Source organism: Melopsittacus undulatus, chromosome 22 (assembly GCF_012275295.1).
Source record: "Melopsittacus undulatus isolate bMelUnd1 chromosome 22, bMelUnd1.mat.Z, whole genome shotgun sequence".
Taxonomy (NCBI): domain Eukaryota; kingdom Metazoa; phylum Chordata; class Aves; order Psittaciformes; family Psittaculidae; genus Melopsittacus; species Melopsittacus undulatus.
Genome location: NC_047548.1, coordinates 820647 through 836809, shown reverse-complemented (window position 1 = coordinate 836809; position 16163 = coordinate 820647). Strand labels below are relative to the sequence as shown.

Genomic DNA, 16163 nt, shown 5'->3' with positions numbered 1-16163 from the left:
GGCTATGGACACGTATAGGGGCTATGGACACGTACAAGGACTATGGGCACCTATAGGGGCTATGGACATGTATAAGGGCTATGGGCACCTATAGGGGCTATGGACACGTATAGGGACTATGGACACGTATAAGGGCTATGGACACGTATAGGGGCTATGGACACGTATAGGGGCTATGGACACGTATAAGGGCTATGAGCACCCATAGGGGCTATGGACACGTATAGGGGCTATGGACACATATAGGGGCTATGGACACGTATAAGGGCTATGGACACGTATAAGGACTATGGACACGTATAAGGACTATGGACACGTATAGGGGCTATGGACACGTATAAGGGCTATGGACACGTATAGGGGCTATGGACACGTATAGGGGCTATGGACACGTATAAGGACTATGGGCACCTATAGGGGCTATGGACACGTATAGGGGCTATGGACATGTATAAGGACTATGGGCACCTATAGGGGCTATGGACACGTATAGGGGCTATGGGCACCCATAGGGGTATGGGTTATAGCACTAGGACCTAATTCCCCCCCCCCCCCATACAGAGCTCCAGGGTCAGACCGAGCCAAGCACTTTATTCACAGCCCCATATAGGAAGGGGGCTCCATAGGGTTCCATAGGGCTCCATAGGGTTCCATAGGGCTCCATAGGGTTCCATAGGGCTCCGTAGGTTCCATAGGGCTCCATAGGTTCCATAGGTTCCATAGGGCTCCATAGGTCTCCATAGGCTCCCATAGGGCTCCGTAGGTTCCATAGGGCTCCATAGGCTCCCATAGGCCCCCATAGGGCTCCATAGGCTCACTCCGGGGGGGGCAGCGTGAGCCGCGCGGGGTCATAGTAGTTGGGGTCAATGAGGGGCAGCCCCCGACGCTCGCGCTCCATCACCTGCAGCTCAGCCTCCCGCCGGGCCCATTGCTGCAGCCTGGGGCAGACCCATAGGCACCTATAGACCCTAGAGCACCTATAGCCTCCCATAGACCCTATAGCACCTATAGCCCCCCATAGACCCTATAACACCTATAGCCCCCATAGACCCTATAGACCCTATAGGCCCCCATAGACCCTATAGACCCTATAGCCCCCCATAGACCCTATAGCACCTATAGCCTCCCATAGACCCTATAGCACCTATAGCCCCCCATAGACCCTATAGCACCGCTATGGATGGGGGTGCTCACCTATAGCCCCCCATAGACCCTATAGCACCTATAGCCCCCTATAGACCCTATAGCACCTCTATGGGGATGCTCACCTATAGCCATACCCCCCATACCCCCCATACCCCCATACCCCCCATAACCCCATAACCCCCATACCCCCCATACCCCCCATACCCTCCATACCCCCCATACCCCCCATACCCCCCATACCCCCCATAACCCCATAACCCCCATACCCCCCATACCCCCCATACCCCCCATACCCCCATACCCCCCATACCCCCCATACCCCCATACCCCCCATACCCCCATACCCCCCATACCCCCAATACCCCCATACCCCCCATACCCCCATACCCCCCATACCCCCTATAACCCCCATAACCCCATACCCCCATACCCCCCATACCCCCCATACCCCCCATACCCTCCATACCCCCATACCCCCCATCCCCCCCATACCCCATACCCCCCATAGACCCCATAGCCCCTATAGCCCCCATACCCCCCATACCCTCCATACCCCCCATACCCCCCATACCCCCATACCCCCATACCCCCCATACCCCCTATAACCCCCATAACCCCATACCCCCCATACCCCCTATAACCCCCATAACCCCATACCCCCCATAACCCCATACCCCCCATACCCCCATACCCCCCATAGACCCCATAGCCCCTATAGCCCCATAGCCCCTATAGCCCATACCCATAGTCAGGCAGGTAATGCAGGAACACGGATCCCAGCACTATGGCAATGGAGACACCAGTGAAGAAAACCACCCTCATGTTGAGGACGTCAGCGTCCGGCTCAGCAGAGAACCCGTGATAGTCGGGGTTCTGCAGCCCATAATGAGCACAATGCATCCCATGAGTACAGGCATCCCATAATGAGCACATGCATCCATAGGGACCCCAATGCATCCATAGGGACAACAATGCATCCCATAGGGAACCCAATGCATCACATAAGGACACCAATGCATCCCATAATGAGCCCCACACATCCTATAATGAGCCCCAATGCATTCCATAATGAGCCCCATGTATCCTATAATGAGCGCCATGCATCCCATAATGAGCCCCATGCATCCCATAATGAACCCATGCATCCCATAATGAGCCCAATGCATTCATAGGGAGCCCAATGCATCTATAGGGAACCTAATGCACCCCATAGGGACCCCAATGCACTCTATAGGGACCCTAATCCCCACTATAGGGCCCCCAACTGACCCTACAGAGCCCCACATGTCCCCCATAGAGGCTCCAATCCCGCCGCCCAGAGCCACACCCCCAACGCGAGGCCACGCCCCCATCACAGCAACCAATCAGAGCTTAGCTTTTGCCAAGCCCCACCCTGAAAGCTGAAACCACACCCCCATTAACTCCGCCCCTTCACACGAGGCCACGCCCACATCCAAGCTCCTCCCACCTCCCTAAGCCCCGCCCCAATCGTGTCGCTCCACCCCCAAGCCCCTCCCCAAGCCCCGCCCACTTTCATCTGCACAGCAACCACGCCCCCATTGACTCCGCCCCTTCACCTGAGGCCACGCCCACACCCAAAGCCCCTCCCACCTCCCCAAGCCCCGCCCCAATCGCGTCGCTCCACCCCAACTCCCCCTCCCTTCTCCAAGCCCCGCCCACCTCCTAAGCCCCGCCCCTAGAGCTTAGCTCCACCCCCAACTCCCCCACGCTAAGCCCCTCCCACCTCCAAGCCCCGCCCTAAGACTGTAGCCCCACCCTCCCCCCAAAGCCCCGCCCCCCACCAAGCCCCGCCCCCACTAGTGTAGCCCCGCCCCCAGATCCCCCCCCAAGCCCCGCCCACCTTCCTCTGCGCCGCCGCCATTGGCTCCTCCTCGTGCACGTCAGCTCCCAGCATCCCCCGCGGCAGAGCCACGGCCCCCCCCGAGCGGCCGCGCGCCCCCGCCCGCAACGCCCGCAGCGCCCTCCGCAGCGCCGCCATCTTGCCGCCGGAAGTCCCGCCCCGCCGCTTCCGTCCAATCACTGACAGCGGCCGCGGCCGTCTGAGCCAATCAGGACACAGCGTTAAGGTAGCTCCGCCTCCTCCGCACGCCGCAGCCAATCATAACCCCCCTCCGTCCAACCGCCCCCTTCTGGCTCCTCCCACAGCCAATCAGAAGCCGCAGCCGCACCGCTCCTCTCCCCCCCCCCCTCATTCCACCTCCTCCGCGGCGAGGACCAATGAGAAGCGCGGACGCGCTGATTGGCGGGCAGATGGACCAATAGGAGAGCAGAAGGGGCGGAGCCAGAGGGTGGGCGGAGCGTGTGAGGAGCGGCGCCGCCATTTTGAGGGTCGGGAGCGGCGGCGGCGGCGGCGCTGGGAGGAGAGGTCGGGGCCTACCGGAGGGGGCGGGGCTTAAAGGTGAGGGGAGGGGCTTAACGGGGAGGGGAGGGGCCTAACGGGGAGGGGAGGGGCCTAACGGGAGGGGCGGGGCTTACCGGGGAGGGGAGGGGCTTAACGGGGAGGGGAGGGGCCAACCGGGAGAGGTCGGGGCCTACCGGGGGGGGCGGGGCTTACCGGAAGGGGCGGGGTTTAACGGTGAGGGGAGGGGCTTAACGGGAGGGGCGGGGCCTACCGGGAGCTCCGGGGCTCAGCGGGGCCCTCTCCGCGGCCGCTGATTGGGTACAGGAGGATGAGGGGGCGAGGCCTGGTGTGGAGCCCTGCGGATGGGGGGGGGGGGTGGTCGCGTATGCTAATGAAGGGGCGGGGCCTACCGGGAGGGGCGGGGCTTACCGGGAGCTCCGGGCCTCAGCGGGGCCCTCTCCGCGGTCGCTGATTGGGTAGAGGGGGATGAGGGGGCGTGGCCCGGCGGGTGGGGGGTGTGGCCGCGTATGCTAATGAAGGGGCGGGGCTTGTCCGGAGGTTCTCATGGGGCCACGTGGCTCTTTAAGTACCCTATACCCTCCCCCCCATTCATTCCAGTCATTCCCAGTGCCTCCCATCCGGGTTATCTCAATCCCAGTCCCCCCCAGTTCATCCCAGTTACCCCCCACTCACCTCTAGTGCCATCCCAGTGCCTCCCAGTAACCCCCAATCCCCCCCATTCACTCCCCCCCCCAGGTGCCACCACCATGGAGTACGAACGCAGGTAAGGGGGGACCCCAAACTGGGAGGGGGGGGGGGGGGGGGGATTTGGGGACCCCAATAACCACAAACGGGGACCCCAAAGGGACATTGGGGGGGGACCCCCAAAGTGTGTGGGGGGTGGAGGGATATTGGACCCCCCCATTGATTCCCCCCCCATAGGGGGGGCCGTGGGGACCGCACCGGCCGCTATGGGGGAGCCCCCTCGTCCTCCGATGAGGGATCCCGAGCCCAGCGGGACCACGACTATCGCGATATGGATTATCGGGGCTATGGGGGACCCCCCGAGGGGCCCTCTGCAACCGGGACCTCTGCTCAGGTGGGTACCGCAATGGATGTTCTCCTATAGATCCTATAGATCTCCCTATAGACTCTATAGACCCTACAGACCCTATAGACCTCCCTATAGACCTTATAGATCTCCCTATAGACCTTCTTATAGACCCTATAGGCCCTATAGACCTTCCTATAGACCCTATAAGATCCTCTAGGCCTCCCCATAGACCCTATAGACTTCTCTATAGACCATATAGATCTCCCTATAGATCCTATAGACCTTATAGACCTCCCTATAGATCCTATAGACCTCCCTAAAGACCCTATAGACCCTATAGACCTCCCTATAGACCTTATAGACCTCTCTATAGATCCTATAGACCGTACAGACATTCCTATAGACCCTATAGACCTCCCTGTAGACATATAAACCTTATAGACCTCCTTATAGATCCTATAGACCCTATAGACCTCCCTATAGACCCTATAGATGCTATAGATCTCCCTATAAACCCTATAGACCCTATAGACCTCCCTATAGACCCTATAGGTGCTATAGATCTCCCTATAGGCCCTATAGATCTCCCTATAGACCTCCCTATAGACCCTATAGACCCCATAGATCCTATATACCATTCCCTGACCCCCATCTGCAGCCCTACGAGGGCTCCGAGCCCCCCCGCAAGCGGGACCCGCCCCCAGCGCTGCCGTTCGGGGCGGACGGTGATTACCGGGACCAGGATTACCGACCGGAGGCAGCTGAGGATGAGCCCAGAGCCAGCACCATAGTCATGCTGCGCATGCTGCCGCAGGCGGCTACTGAGAACGATGTAAGGCACGGCCCCTGACGAGGACACGCCCCCCTCCCCCGAAGACACGCCCTTCCACGACGCCACGCCCCCTATGCGAAGCCACACCCCCTCCCGAAGACACGCCCCCTTCGCGGAGCCATGCCCCCAGCCGAAGCCACGCCCCCTTCCTCGAGGCCACGCCCCCCTTCCGACGCCACGCCCCATCCTCAAAGACACGCCCCCTATGCGAAGCCACACCCCCTCCCGAAACCACGCCCCATCCTCGAGGCCACGCCCCTTCCTGAACCCACGCCCCCCCCATCCCGAGGCCACGCCCCATCCTCAAAGACACGCCCACTCCGCGAAGCCACGCCTCCTTTGGAGGGGGATGGAAATTGGCTGGCCCTTTAAATCATCCCCATATCCCCCCCATGGTTGGCCACGCCCCCTTTAAAAAAAGCAAGCCCCCGTGGGAGCCCCATCCATGTGGCCACGCCCCCTCCTCGAGGCCTCCCCCATCCTCAAAGACACGCCCCCTCCCGAAGTCCCCCCCTCACGTGGAGCCACGTCCCCTCCCGAAGCCACGCCCCATCCTCGAGGCCACGCCCCCTCCCTGAACCCACGCCCTAACCCTAATCACGCCCCCCACGAGGCCACGCCCCTATGAGAAGCCACACCCCCTCCCGAAAGCCACGCCCCCTCTCCGAAGACACACCCCCCCCCCCTACCGAAGCCACGCCCACCCTCCTGAGGCCACGACCCCTTCGCAGAGCCATGCCCCCTCCGCGGAGATACGCCCCCTCCCTAGGCCACGCCCCCTGTCGAAGCCACGCCCCCTCCGTTGAGCCACACCCCATCCCCGAGGTCACGCCCCCTCGGCCAAACCACGCCTCCCTCCGCGAGGCCACGCCCCCTTCCTCGAAGCCACGCTCCATCCCGAAGCCACGCCCCATCCTCGAAGCCACACCCCCTTCCAAGGCCACCCCCCTCCCTAGGCCACGCCCCCTTCGCGGAGCCTTGCCCCCCGAGGCCACGCCCCCTCCTCGAGGCCACGCCTCCTTTGGGGGGGTGGGGATTGGCTGGCCCTTTAAATACACACACACCGCCCATGGTTGGCCACGCCCCCTTTGAGAGGAGCACGCCCCCGTGTGGCCACGCCCCCTCGCGGAAGCCACGCCCCAAGGGGAAGGACGATGTCCTTATCTGGCCACGCCCCCTTTGACCAGCCCCGCCCCCTCAGGGCACTCCCATTGCTCACAATGGAGGGAGCGGGTGGGGGTGTCCCCAGTGCCAGTTCCCATTCCCAGTCCCCATTCCCAGTTCCCCCATTCCCAGTTCCCCCATTCCCAGTTCCCATTCCCAGTTCCCCCATTCCCAGTTCCCATTCCCAGTCCCCATTCCCAGTTCCCCCATTCCCAGTCCCCATTCCCAGTTCCCATTCCCAGTTCCCATTCCCAGTTCCCCATTCCCAGTCCCCATTCCCAGTTCCCATTCCCAGTTCCCATTCCCAGTCCCCCATTCCCAGTCCCCATTCCCAGTTCCCCCATTCCCAGTTCCCATTCCCAGTCCCCCATTCCCAGTTCCCCCATTCCCAGTTCCCCATTCCCAGTCCCCATTCCCAGTTCCCATTCCCAGTCCCCCATTCCCAGTCCCCCATTCCCAGTCCCCCATTCCCAGTTCCCATTCCCAGTTCCCAGTTCCCATTCCCAGTTCATTACTGGTCCCCAGATCCGGGCTCAGCTGCAGGCTCAGGGGGTGCAGCCCAGAGAGGTTCGACTGATGCGGAACAAGTCCTCAGGTCAGCCCCTCCCCCCCCCGGGCGCGTTGGGTGGGGGGCACCCATGTACTGGGTCCTTAATGGGGGGGGGCACCCATGTACTGGGGTCCTTAATGGGGGGGGGGGCACCCATGTACTGGGGTCCTTAATGGGGGGGGGGGGCACCCATGTACTGGGGTCCTTAATGGGGGGGCACCCATGTACTGGGGTCCTTAATGGGGGGGGCACCCATGTACTGGGTCCTTAATGGGGGGGGGGGGGGCACCCATGTACTGGGGTCCTTAATGGGGGGGGGCACCCATGTACTGGGTCCTTAATGGGGGGGGGGGGGCACCCATGTACTGGGGTCCTTAATGGGGGGGGCACCCATGTACTGGGTCCTTAATGGGGGGGGGGGGAACTGGTACTGGGGGGGACTGGTAATGGGGGAACTGGTAATGGGGGGGGACTGGTAATGGGGGGGGGGGCACACCCATTACAGTGGGGGCCACCCATGTACTGGGGTCCTTAATGGGGCGGGGGGGCACCCAGGGGTGCTGATCCTATCCCATGGGGTACATAAGGTGCTGGTCCCATCTATAGGTCCCATGTAACCCTAACCCCAGGAGCACCCAGGGGTGCTGGTCCCATCCCCAAGGGCACCCATCCCCTCCATAGGAGCACCCAGGGGTGCCCATTCCCTCTATAGGAGCACCCAGGGGTGCTGAGCCATAGCCAAGGGGCACCCAGGGGTGCCAGCGCCTTCCCCAGGAGCACCCAGAGGTGCTGCTCTCCTCTATAGGAGCACCCAGGGGTGCCTGTTCCCACCTTAGGGGGCACCCAGGGGTGCTGCATTAAGCTTAGGGGGCACCCAGGGGTGCTCATTCTCTGCCCAGGGGCACCCAGAGGTGCCCATCCCCTCCATAGGAGCACCCAGGGGTGCTGGTCCCATCCCCAGCGGTCCCCATCACATCTCTAGGAGCACCCAGGGGTGCTGCTCTCTTCTATAGGAGCACCCAGGGGTGCTGGTCCCATCCCCAAGGGCACCCAGGGGTGCCCATCCCATCTATAGGAGCACCCAGGGGTGCTCATACCCTCCATAGGAGCACACAGGGGTGCCCATTCTCTGCCCAGGGGCACCCAGGGGTGTCCATCACATCTCTAGGAGCACCCAGGGGTGCTGAGCCATAGCCAAGGGGCACCCAGGGGTGCTGGTCCCACCTTAGGGGCACCCATCCCCTCTATAGGAGCACCCAGGGGTGCTGGAGACCTTCCCAGGAGCACCCAGGGGTGCTGCTCTCTTCTATAGGAGCACCCAGGGGTGCTGATCCTGTCCCCAGGAGCACCCAGGGGTGCTGCATTAAGCTTAGGGGGCACCCAGGGGTGTCTGTTCCCACCTTAGGGGGCACCCAGGGGTGGCCATCCCATCACTATGAGCACCCAGGGGTGCTTATCCCATCCCCAAGGGCACCCTTTCCCTCTCTAGGGGCACCCAGGGGTGCTGCTCTCCTCTATAGGAGCACCCAGGGGTGCTCATCCCGTCCCCAGGGGCACCCAGGGGTGCTGGTCCCATCCCCAGCGGTCCCCATCACATCTCTAGGGGCACCCAGGGGTGCTGCATTAAGCTTAGGGGGCACCCAGGGGTGCTGAGCCATAGCCATTGAGCACCCAGGGGTGCTCATCCCCTCCCTATGGGCACCCAGGGGTGCTGCTCCCTTCCCTAGGGGCACCCAGGGGTGCCTGTTCCCACCTTAGGGGGCACCCAGGGGTGCCCATCCTATCTACAGGAGCACCCAGGGGTGCTGGTCTTGTTCGCAGGAGCACCCAGGGGTGCTGGTCCCATCCCCAAGGGCACCCAGGGGTGCTGAGCCATAGCCATGGGGCACCCAGGGGTGCTCATCCCCTCCATAGGAGCACCCAGGGGTGCTGCATTAAGCTTAGGGAGCACCCAGGGGTGCTGAGGCAGAGCTGGGGAGCACCCAGGGGTGCCCATATCCTACCTAGAGGCACCTATAGGACCTTAAGGAGGCCCAGAGGGGTCCCAGGAGCACCCAATGGTCCCGTTCCCTCCCCTCCCTGAGCACCCATGGGTGCCCATTGAGAGCAATGCCAGGAGCACCCATTCCCATCAATGGGGTCCCATACAATGGGTGGGGTGGGGGGGGGGGGGGCACCCATGGGTGCTGTGTGTGACCCCCCCACCCCTCCCTGAGCACCCATGGGTGCCCATTGAGAGCAATGCCAGGAGCACCCATTCCCATCAATGGGGTCCCATACAATGGGTGGGGTGGGGGGGGGGGGGCACCCATGGGTGCTGTGTGTGACCCCCCCACCCCTCCCCCCAGGTCAGAGCCGCGGCTTTGCCTTCGTGGAGTTCCACCACGTGCAGGACGCGGCGCGATGGATGGATGCCAATCAGGTGACATGGTCACGTGACACTGTCACCTGACCCCGCACGTGACCTTGTGTGACACCCACATGGGACACCTTCGACACTGTCACTTGACCCCCTCACGTGACCTTGTCACATGACACCCATGTGTGACAACTTTGACACCCGCATGTGACACCCGCATGTGATGATCATGTGACACATGTGACATTGTCACGTGACACCCACATGTGACACCTTTGACACCCACACATGACCCCCTCATGTGACACTCTCCTGTGACCTTGTCATGTGACACCCACGTGACACCTTTGACACCCGCACGTGATGATCACGTGACACGTGTGACATCATCATCTGCCACCTACATGTGATACCTTCAACACCGTCACCTGACCCCCTCACGTGACACTCTCCTATGACCTTGTCATGTGACACCTTTGACACCCGCACGTGATGATCGTGACACATATGACATCATCACGTGACACCCACATGTGACACCTTCAACACCGTCACCTGACCCCCTCATGTGACGCTCTCCTATGACCTTGTCATGTGACACCCACACGTGATGATCATGTGACACATATGACATTGTCACGTGACACCCACATGTGACACCTTCTACACCCACACGTGACCCCCTCGTGTGGTGATCATGTGACACGTGACATCGTCATGTGACACCTTCAACACCGTCACCTGACCTCCTCACGTGATGCTCTCCTGTGACCTTGTCATGTGACACCCACATGTGACACTCGCGTGTGATGATCATGTGACACGTGACATCATCATGTGACACCCACATGTGACACCTTCGACACACGCACCCCCTCATGTGATGCTCTCATGTGACCTTGTCACGTGACACCCACATGTGACACCTTTGACACCTGCAGGTGACACGCGCACATGATGATCATGTGACACATGACATCATCATGTGACACCTTTGACACCCGCACCTGACCCCCTCACGTGACGCTCTCCTGTGACCTTGTCATGTGACACCTTCGACACCCACACGTGATGCTCTCATGTGAGCTTGTCATGTGACACCCACACATGATGATCATGTGACACATGTGACCTTGTCGTGCAATGCGCACATGTGACACCTTTGACACCCACACGTGATGATCACGTGATACATGTGACATCGTCACATGACACCCACATGTGACACCTTCGATACCCACACCTGACCTCCTCATGTGACACTCTCCTGTGACCTTGTCACGTGACACCCACATGTGACACCTTCGACACACACACATGACACCCGCACATGATGATCATGTGACACATGTGACATTGTCATGTGACACTTTCGACCCCCGCATCTGGCCCCCTCATGTGATGCTCTCCTGTGACCTTGTCACGTGACATCCACACGTGACACCTTCGACACTCACCTGACCCCCTCACGTGACCTTGTCACATGACACCCATGTGTGACACCTTTGACACCCACACGTGACACCCACACGTGATGCTCTCCTGTGACCTTGTCATGTGACACCCACATGTGACACTTTCGACACCTGCGTGTGACCCTCAAACGTGATGATCATGTGACACATGTGACATCACATGACACCCACATGTGACACCTTTGACACCTGCAGGTGACACGCGCACATGATGATCATGTGACACATGACATCATCATGTGACACCTTCGACACCCGCACCTGACCCCTCACGTGACTCTCTAATGTGACCTTATCATGTGACACCCACATGTGACACCTTCGACACCTTCACGTGACGCTCTCCTGTGACCTTGTCGTGACACCCACGCATGACCCCCGCACATGATGATCATGTGACACTCACATGTGACAGTGTCATGTGACACTCTCACACGACACGTGTGACACCCACACAACACCCGTAAATGACACCGTCATGTGACACCCACATGTAACACCCTCGTATGACACTCGCATCTGATGCCAGCGTCACGTGACACTTTCATGTGACACCCACGTGTGATGATCATGTGACATAGTCGTGTGACACCTTTTGACACCCGCACGTGATGATCATGTGACACTCGCATGGGACAGTATCATGTGACACTCTCACATGACACACATATGTGACACTTGTGTGACACCCGTAAATGACACTCACGTGACACCCACATGTGACACCTTCGACACCCGCAAGTGATGATCATGTGACACATGACAGTGTCATGTGACACTCTCACATGACACATGTATGTGACACTCGTAAATGACGCTCTCATGTGACACCCACATGTAACACCCTCGTATGACACATCTGATGCCATCGTCACGTGACACCTTCCACGTGACACCGTCTGCAAGGGCCATGGGGGGGTCCTCATGGGAGCCCCTGGGCTCAGGCACCTCCATGGACACCCTCAGCTCAGGCCTGGAGCTGGGTCCTGGTGTGAGTCCCTCCTAGGCCCCCCCTGTGGGGCCATTGGGTGCTCTGGTCCGAGGGGTCCTCACTGAGCCCCCATAGGTGCCCTCGTCAGTGCCTGCAGCTGGTGCCACACGTGGGTGTGAGGGCAGCATGGGGGTCATGTGACCCTAGTGCCCCCCATGCAGGCTATGGGGCAGCCCCATAGCAAACCCTGGTGCTCCCTATGGGGCAGCCCCATAGCAAACCCCAATGGCAGCCCCATAGCAAACCCTGGTGCTCCCAATGGGGCAGCCCCATAGCAACCCCTGGTGCTCCCTATGGCAGCCCCATAGCAACCCCTGGTGCTCCCTATGGGGCAGCCCCATAGCAACCCCTGGTGCTCCCTATGGGGCAGCCCCATAGCAAACCCTGGTGCTCCCTATGGGGCAGCCCCATAGCAAACCTCAATGGCAGCCCCATAGCAAACCCTGGTGCTCCCTATGGGGCAGCCCCATAGCAAACCCCAATGGCAGCCCCATAGCAAACCCTGGTGCTCCCAATGGGGCAGCCCCATAGCAACCCCTGGTGCTCTCAATGGCAGCCCCATAGCAAACCCTGGTGCTCCCAATGGGGCAGCCCCATAGCAACCCCTGGTGCTCCCTATGGGGCAGCCCCATAGCAACCCCTGGTGCTCCCTATGGGGCAGCCCCATAGCAACCCCTGGTGCTCCCTATGGGGCAGCCCCATAGCAAACCTCAATGGCAGCCCCATAGCAAACCCCAATGGCAGCCCCATAGCAAACCCTGGTGCTCCCAATGGGGCAGCCCCATAGCAAACCCTGGTGCTCCCCATGGCTGCCCCATAGCAAACCCTGGTGCTCCCTATGGGGCAGCCCCATAGCAAACCTCAATGGCAGTCCCATAGCAAACCCTGGTGCTCCCTATGTCAGCCCCATAGCAAACCCCAATGGCAGCCCCATAGCAACCCCTGGTGCTCTCAATGGCAGCCCCATAGCAAACCCTGGTGCTCCCTATGGGGCAGCCCCATAGCAAACCCTGGTGCTCCCTATGGGGCAGCCCCATAGCAAACCCTGGTGCTCCCTATGGGGCAGCCCCATAGCAAACCCTGGTGCTCCCTATGGCAGCCCCATAGCAAACCCCAATGGCAGCCCCATAGCGAACCCCAATGGCAGCCCCATAGCGAACCTCAATGGCAGCCCCATAGCAAACCCTGGTGCTCCCTATGGGGCAGCCCCATAGCAAACCCTGGTGCTCTCAATGGCAGCCCCATAGCAAACCCCAATGGCAGCCCCATAGGCTCCTCCTGTGGTGTCTGTGGGGCTGAGCCCCATAGCTCACCCCCGACCCCCCTTCTGCCCCACAGCAAGGCCTGAGCCTATTGGGGCACCGAGTGTCCCTGCACTACAGTGACCCCAAACCCAAGATCAACGAGGACTGGCTCTGTGCTAAGGTGGGGGGGCTATGGGGCAGGAATGGGGCTATGGGGCAGGGAGGGGCTATGGGGCAGGGGGGGCTATGGGGCAGGGGGCTATGGGGCAGGGGGGGGTTATGGGGTGGGGGGGGCTATGGGGCAGGGGGAGCTATGGGGCAGGAGGGGCTATGGGGAAGGGGGGGGCTCTGGGGGGTGCATTGGGTGCTATGGGGTGTACATTGGGTGGTATGGGGTGTACATTGGGTACATTGGGTGCTATGGGTGCTATGGGGGGTGCATTGGGTGCTATGGGGGGTACATTGGGTGCTATGGGTGCTATGGGGGGTGCATTGGGTGCTATGGGGGGTACATTGGGTGCTATGTGGGGTGCATTGGGTGCTATGGGGGGTACATTGGGTGCTATGGGGGGTGCATTGGGTGCTATGGGGGGTGCTATGGGGGTACATTGGGTGCTATGGGGTGTGCATTGGGTGCTATGGGTGCTATGGGGGTGCATTGGGTGCTATGGGGTGTACATTGGGTGCTATGGGGGGTACATTGGGTGCTATGGGTGCTATGGGGGTACATTGGGTGCTATGGGGTGTACATTGGGTGCTATGGGTGGTACATTGGGTGCTATGGGGTGTACATTGGGTGCTATGGGGGGTGCATTGGGTGCTATGGGGGGTGCATTGGGTGCTATGGGGGTACATTGGGTGCTATGTGGGGTGCATTGGGTGCTATGGGGGGTGCATTGGGTGCTATGGGGTTACATTGGGTGCTATGTGGGGTGCATTGGGTGCTATGGGGGTGCATTGGGTGCTATGGGGTGTACATTGGGTGCTATGTGGGGTGTATTGGGTGCTATGGGGTGTACATTGGGTGCTATGGGGGGTGCATTGGGTGCTATGGGGGGTGCATTGGGTGCTATGGGGGTACATTGGGTGCTATGTGGGGTGCATTGGGTGCTATGGGGGTGCATTGGGTGCTATGGGTGCTATGGGGTTACATTGGGTGCTATGGGGTGTACATTGGGTGCTATGGGGTGTACATTGGGTGCTATGGGGTGTACATTGGGTGCTATGGGGCTCTATTGGGGTCCCACAGTGTGGGGTGCAGAACTTCAAGCGCCGCGAGAAGTGTTTCAAGTGTGGGGTCCCCAAAGCAGGTGAGTTACCCAAAAACACCTGATTTCACCCCAAAACTGACTCATTTCACCCCAAAAACACCTGATTTCACCCCAAAACTGACTCATTTCACCCCCAAAATGCCTCATTTCACCCCAAAAATGCCTGATTTCACCCCAAATCCCCTGTTTTCACCCCAAAATCTCCCTCCTCCTCTTCAGACCCCCAAGTTTGGGATGAACCCCCCCAGTTTTGGGGTAAATCCCCCAATTTTGGGGTGAAAAAACCTAATTTTGGGGTAAAACCCTCAATTTTGGTGTTAAATCCCCCAATTTTGGGGTTAAATCTCCCAATTTTGGGTTGAAACCCCCCAATTTTGGGGTGAAAAGCCCCAATTTTGGGGTGAAAACCCCCAAATTTTGGGATGAAAACCCCAATTTCAGGGTGAAAACCCCCAATTTTGGGGTTAAATCCCCCAATTTTGGGGTTAAAAGCCCCAATTTTGGGTTGAAAACCCCCCAATTTTGGGGTAAAACCCCCAATTTTTGGGATGGAAAACCCCCAATTTTGGGGTGAAAACCCCAATTTTGGTGTGAAAACCCCAAATTTTGGGGTAAAAACCCCAATTTTGGGATGAAAACCCCAATTTTGGGGTGAAAAGCCCCAATTTTGGGTCTCTAACATGTGTTTTTGGGGTGCAGAAGCAGAGCAGAGGGGTCCGGGGGGGCCCCGAGCGGAGCTGGGGCCTGGAGGGGGGGGGGGGCTCCTGCCCCTCCCCCAACCCTATGGGCCTGCAATGGGAGGGACCCCAGGGGGGGGCAGCGAACCCGGAGCTGACAATGCCAATGACAGTGAGTGGGGAGGGGGGGGGGGGGGGATGGGGGGGGGAATGGGGGGGGTTGATGGGGGGGCTATGGAAGGCTATGGGGGGGGATGGGTGTCCAAGGGGGGGCAATGGGGGGGTTATGGGGGGGGCTATAGGGGGGGTTGGGGGAGTATGGGGGGGCTATGGGGGGGGTATAGGGGGTTATGGGGGGCTATGGGGGGGGAAGGGGGGGGGGGGGGGGATGGGAGGGGTTATGGGGGGGGATGGGGGGTGTATGGGGGGGTTATGGTAGGGGTATGGGGGGGCTATGGGGGGGGTATGGGAGGGGTATGGGGGTGTCTATGGGGGGGCTATGGGGGGGGTATGGGTGTCCAAGGGGGGGCTATGGGGGGGGGATGGGGGGGGTGTGGGGGGGTTATGGGGGGGGTGGGGGGGGTATGGAGGGGCTATGGGGGGGGTATGGGTGTCCAAGGGGGGGTTATGGGGGGGGGGATGGGGGGGTATGGGGGGGTTATGGGTGTCCTGGGGGGGCTATGGGTGTTCAATAGGGTGCTCTATGGGGCATTCTATGGGGTGCACTATTGGGTGCTCAGTGGGGTGCTCTGTGGAGTACTCTATGGGGTGTTTAATGGGGTGTCCAGTTGGATGCTCCATGGGATGTTCTATGGGATGCTCCATGGGATGCTCTATGGGACACTCTATGGGACACTCTATGGGACGCTCTATGGGACACTCTATGGGATGCTCTATGGGACACTCTATGGGATGCTCTATGGGACACTCTATGGGACGCTCTATGGGATGCTCTATGTGGTTCTCCATGGGATGCTCTATGGGACGCTCTATGGGATGCTGTATGGGATGCTCTATGGGATGCTCCATGGGATGCTC

The 16163-nt window shown here is 60.2% G+C and overlaps 2 protein-coding genes across 2 annotated transcripts in view; one reads left to right on the top strand and one right to left on the bottom strand.

Annotated features, from left to right (window-relative positions):
• Positions 1-571: 571 nt before the first annotated feature.
• On the bottom strand, positions 572-3995 carry NDUFB11 (NADH:ubiquinone oxidoreductase subunit B11). Its single transcript, XM_034071824.1, has 4 exons — positions 3938-3995; positions 3008-3206; positions 1889-2019; positions 572-938 (listed from the first exon to the last, which is right to left on the bottom strand). The coding sequence occupies exons 2-4, from the start codon at positions 3143-3145 to the stop codon at positions 815-817; spliced, it is 393 nt and encodes a 130-aa protein (XP_033927715.1). The 5' UTR covers positions 3146-3206; positions 3938-3995; the 3' UTR covers positions 572-814.
• Positions 3425-16163, top strand: part of RBM10 (RNA binding motif protein 10) — a 29449-nt gene continuing 16710 nt past the window's right edge. Inside the window, 9 exon segments of the mRNA XM_034071866.1 lie at positions 3425-3532; positions 4265-4292; positions 4451-4607; positions 5221-5394; positions 7084-7153; positions 9457-9530; positions 13272-13358; positions 14427-14487; positions 15148-15297. Coding sequence (XP_033927757.1) covers positions 4276-4292; positions 4451-4607; positions 5221-5394; positions 7084-7153; positions 9457-9530; positions 13272-13358; positions 14427-14487; positions 15148-15297 — 790 coding nt within the window. The 5' untranslated portion in view covers positions 3425-3532; positions 4265-4275.

What these genes read in the sequence shown, in the direction of transcription:
- NDUFB11 (XM_034071824.1), bottom strand. Translation starts at nt 3,145, where the DNA reads ATGGCGGCGCTGCGGAGGGCGCTGCGGGCGTTGCGGGCGGGGGCGCGC. An exon ending in TGGCGGCGGCGCAGAGGAAG is followed by an intron (nt 2,020 to 3,007) that starts GTGGGCGGGGCT and finishes TATGGGCTGCAG; the next exon opens with AACCCCGACTATCACGGGTT. An exon ending in CATTACCTGCCTGACTATGG is followed by an intron (nt 939 to 1,888) that starts GTATGGGCTATA and finishes GGTCTGCCCCAG; the next exon opens with GCTGCAGCAATGGGCCCGGC.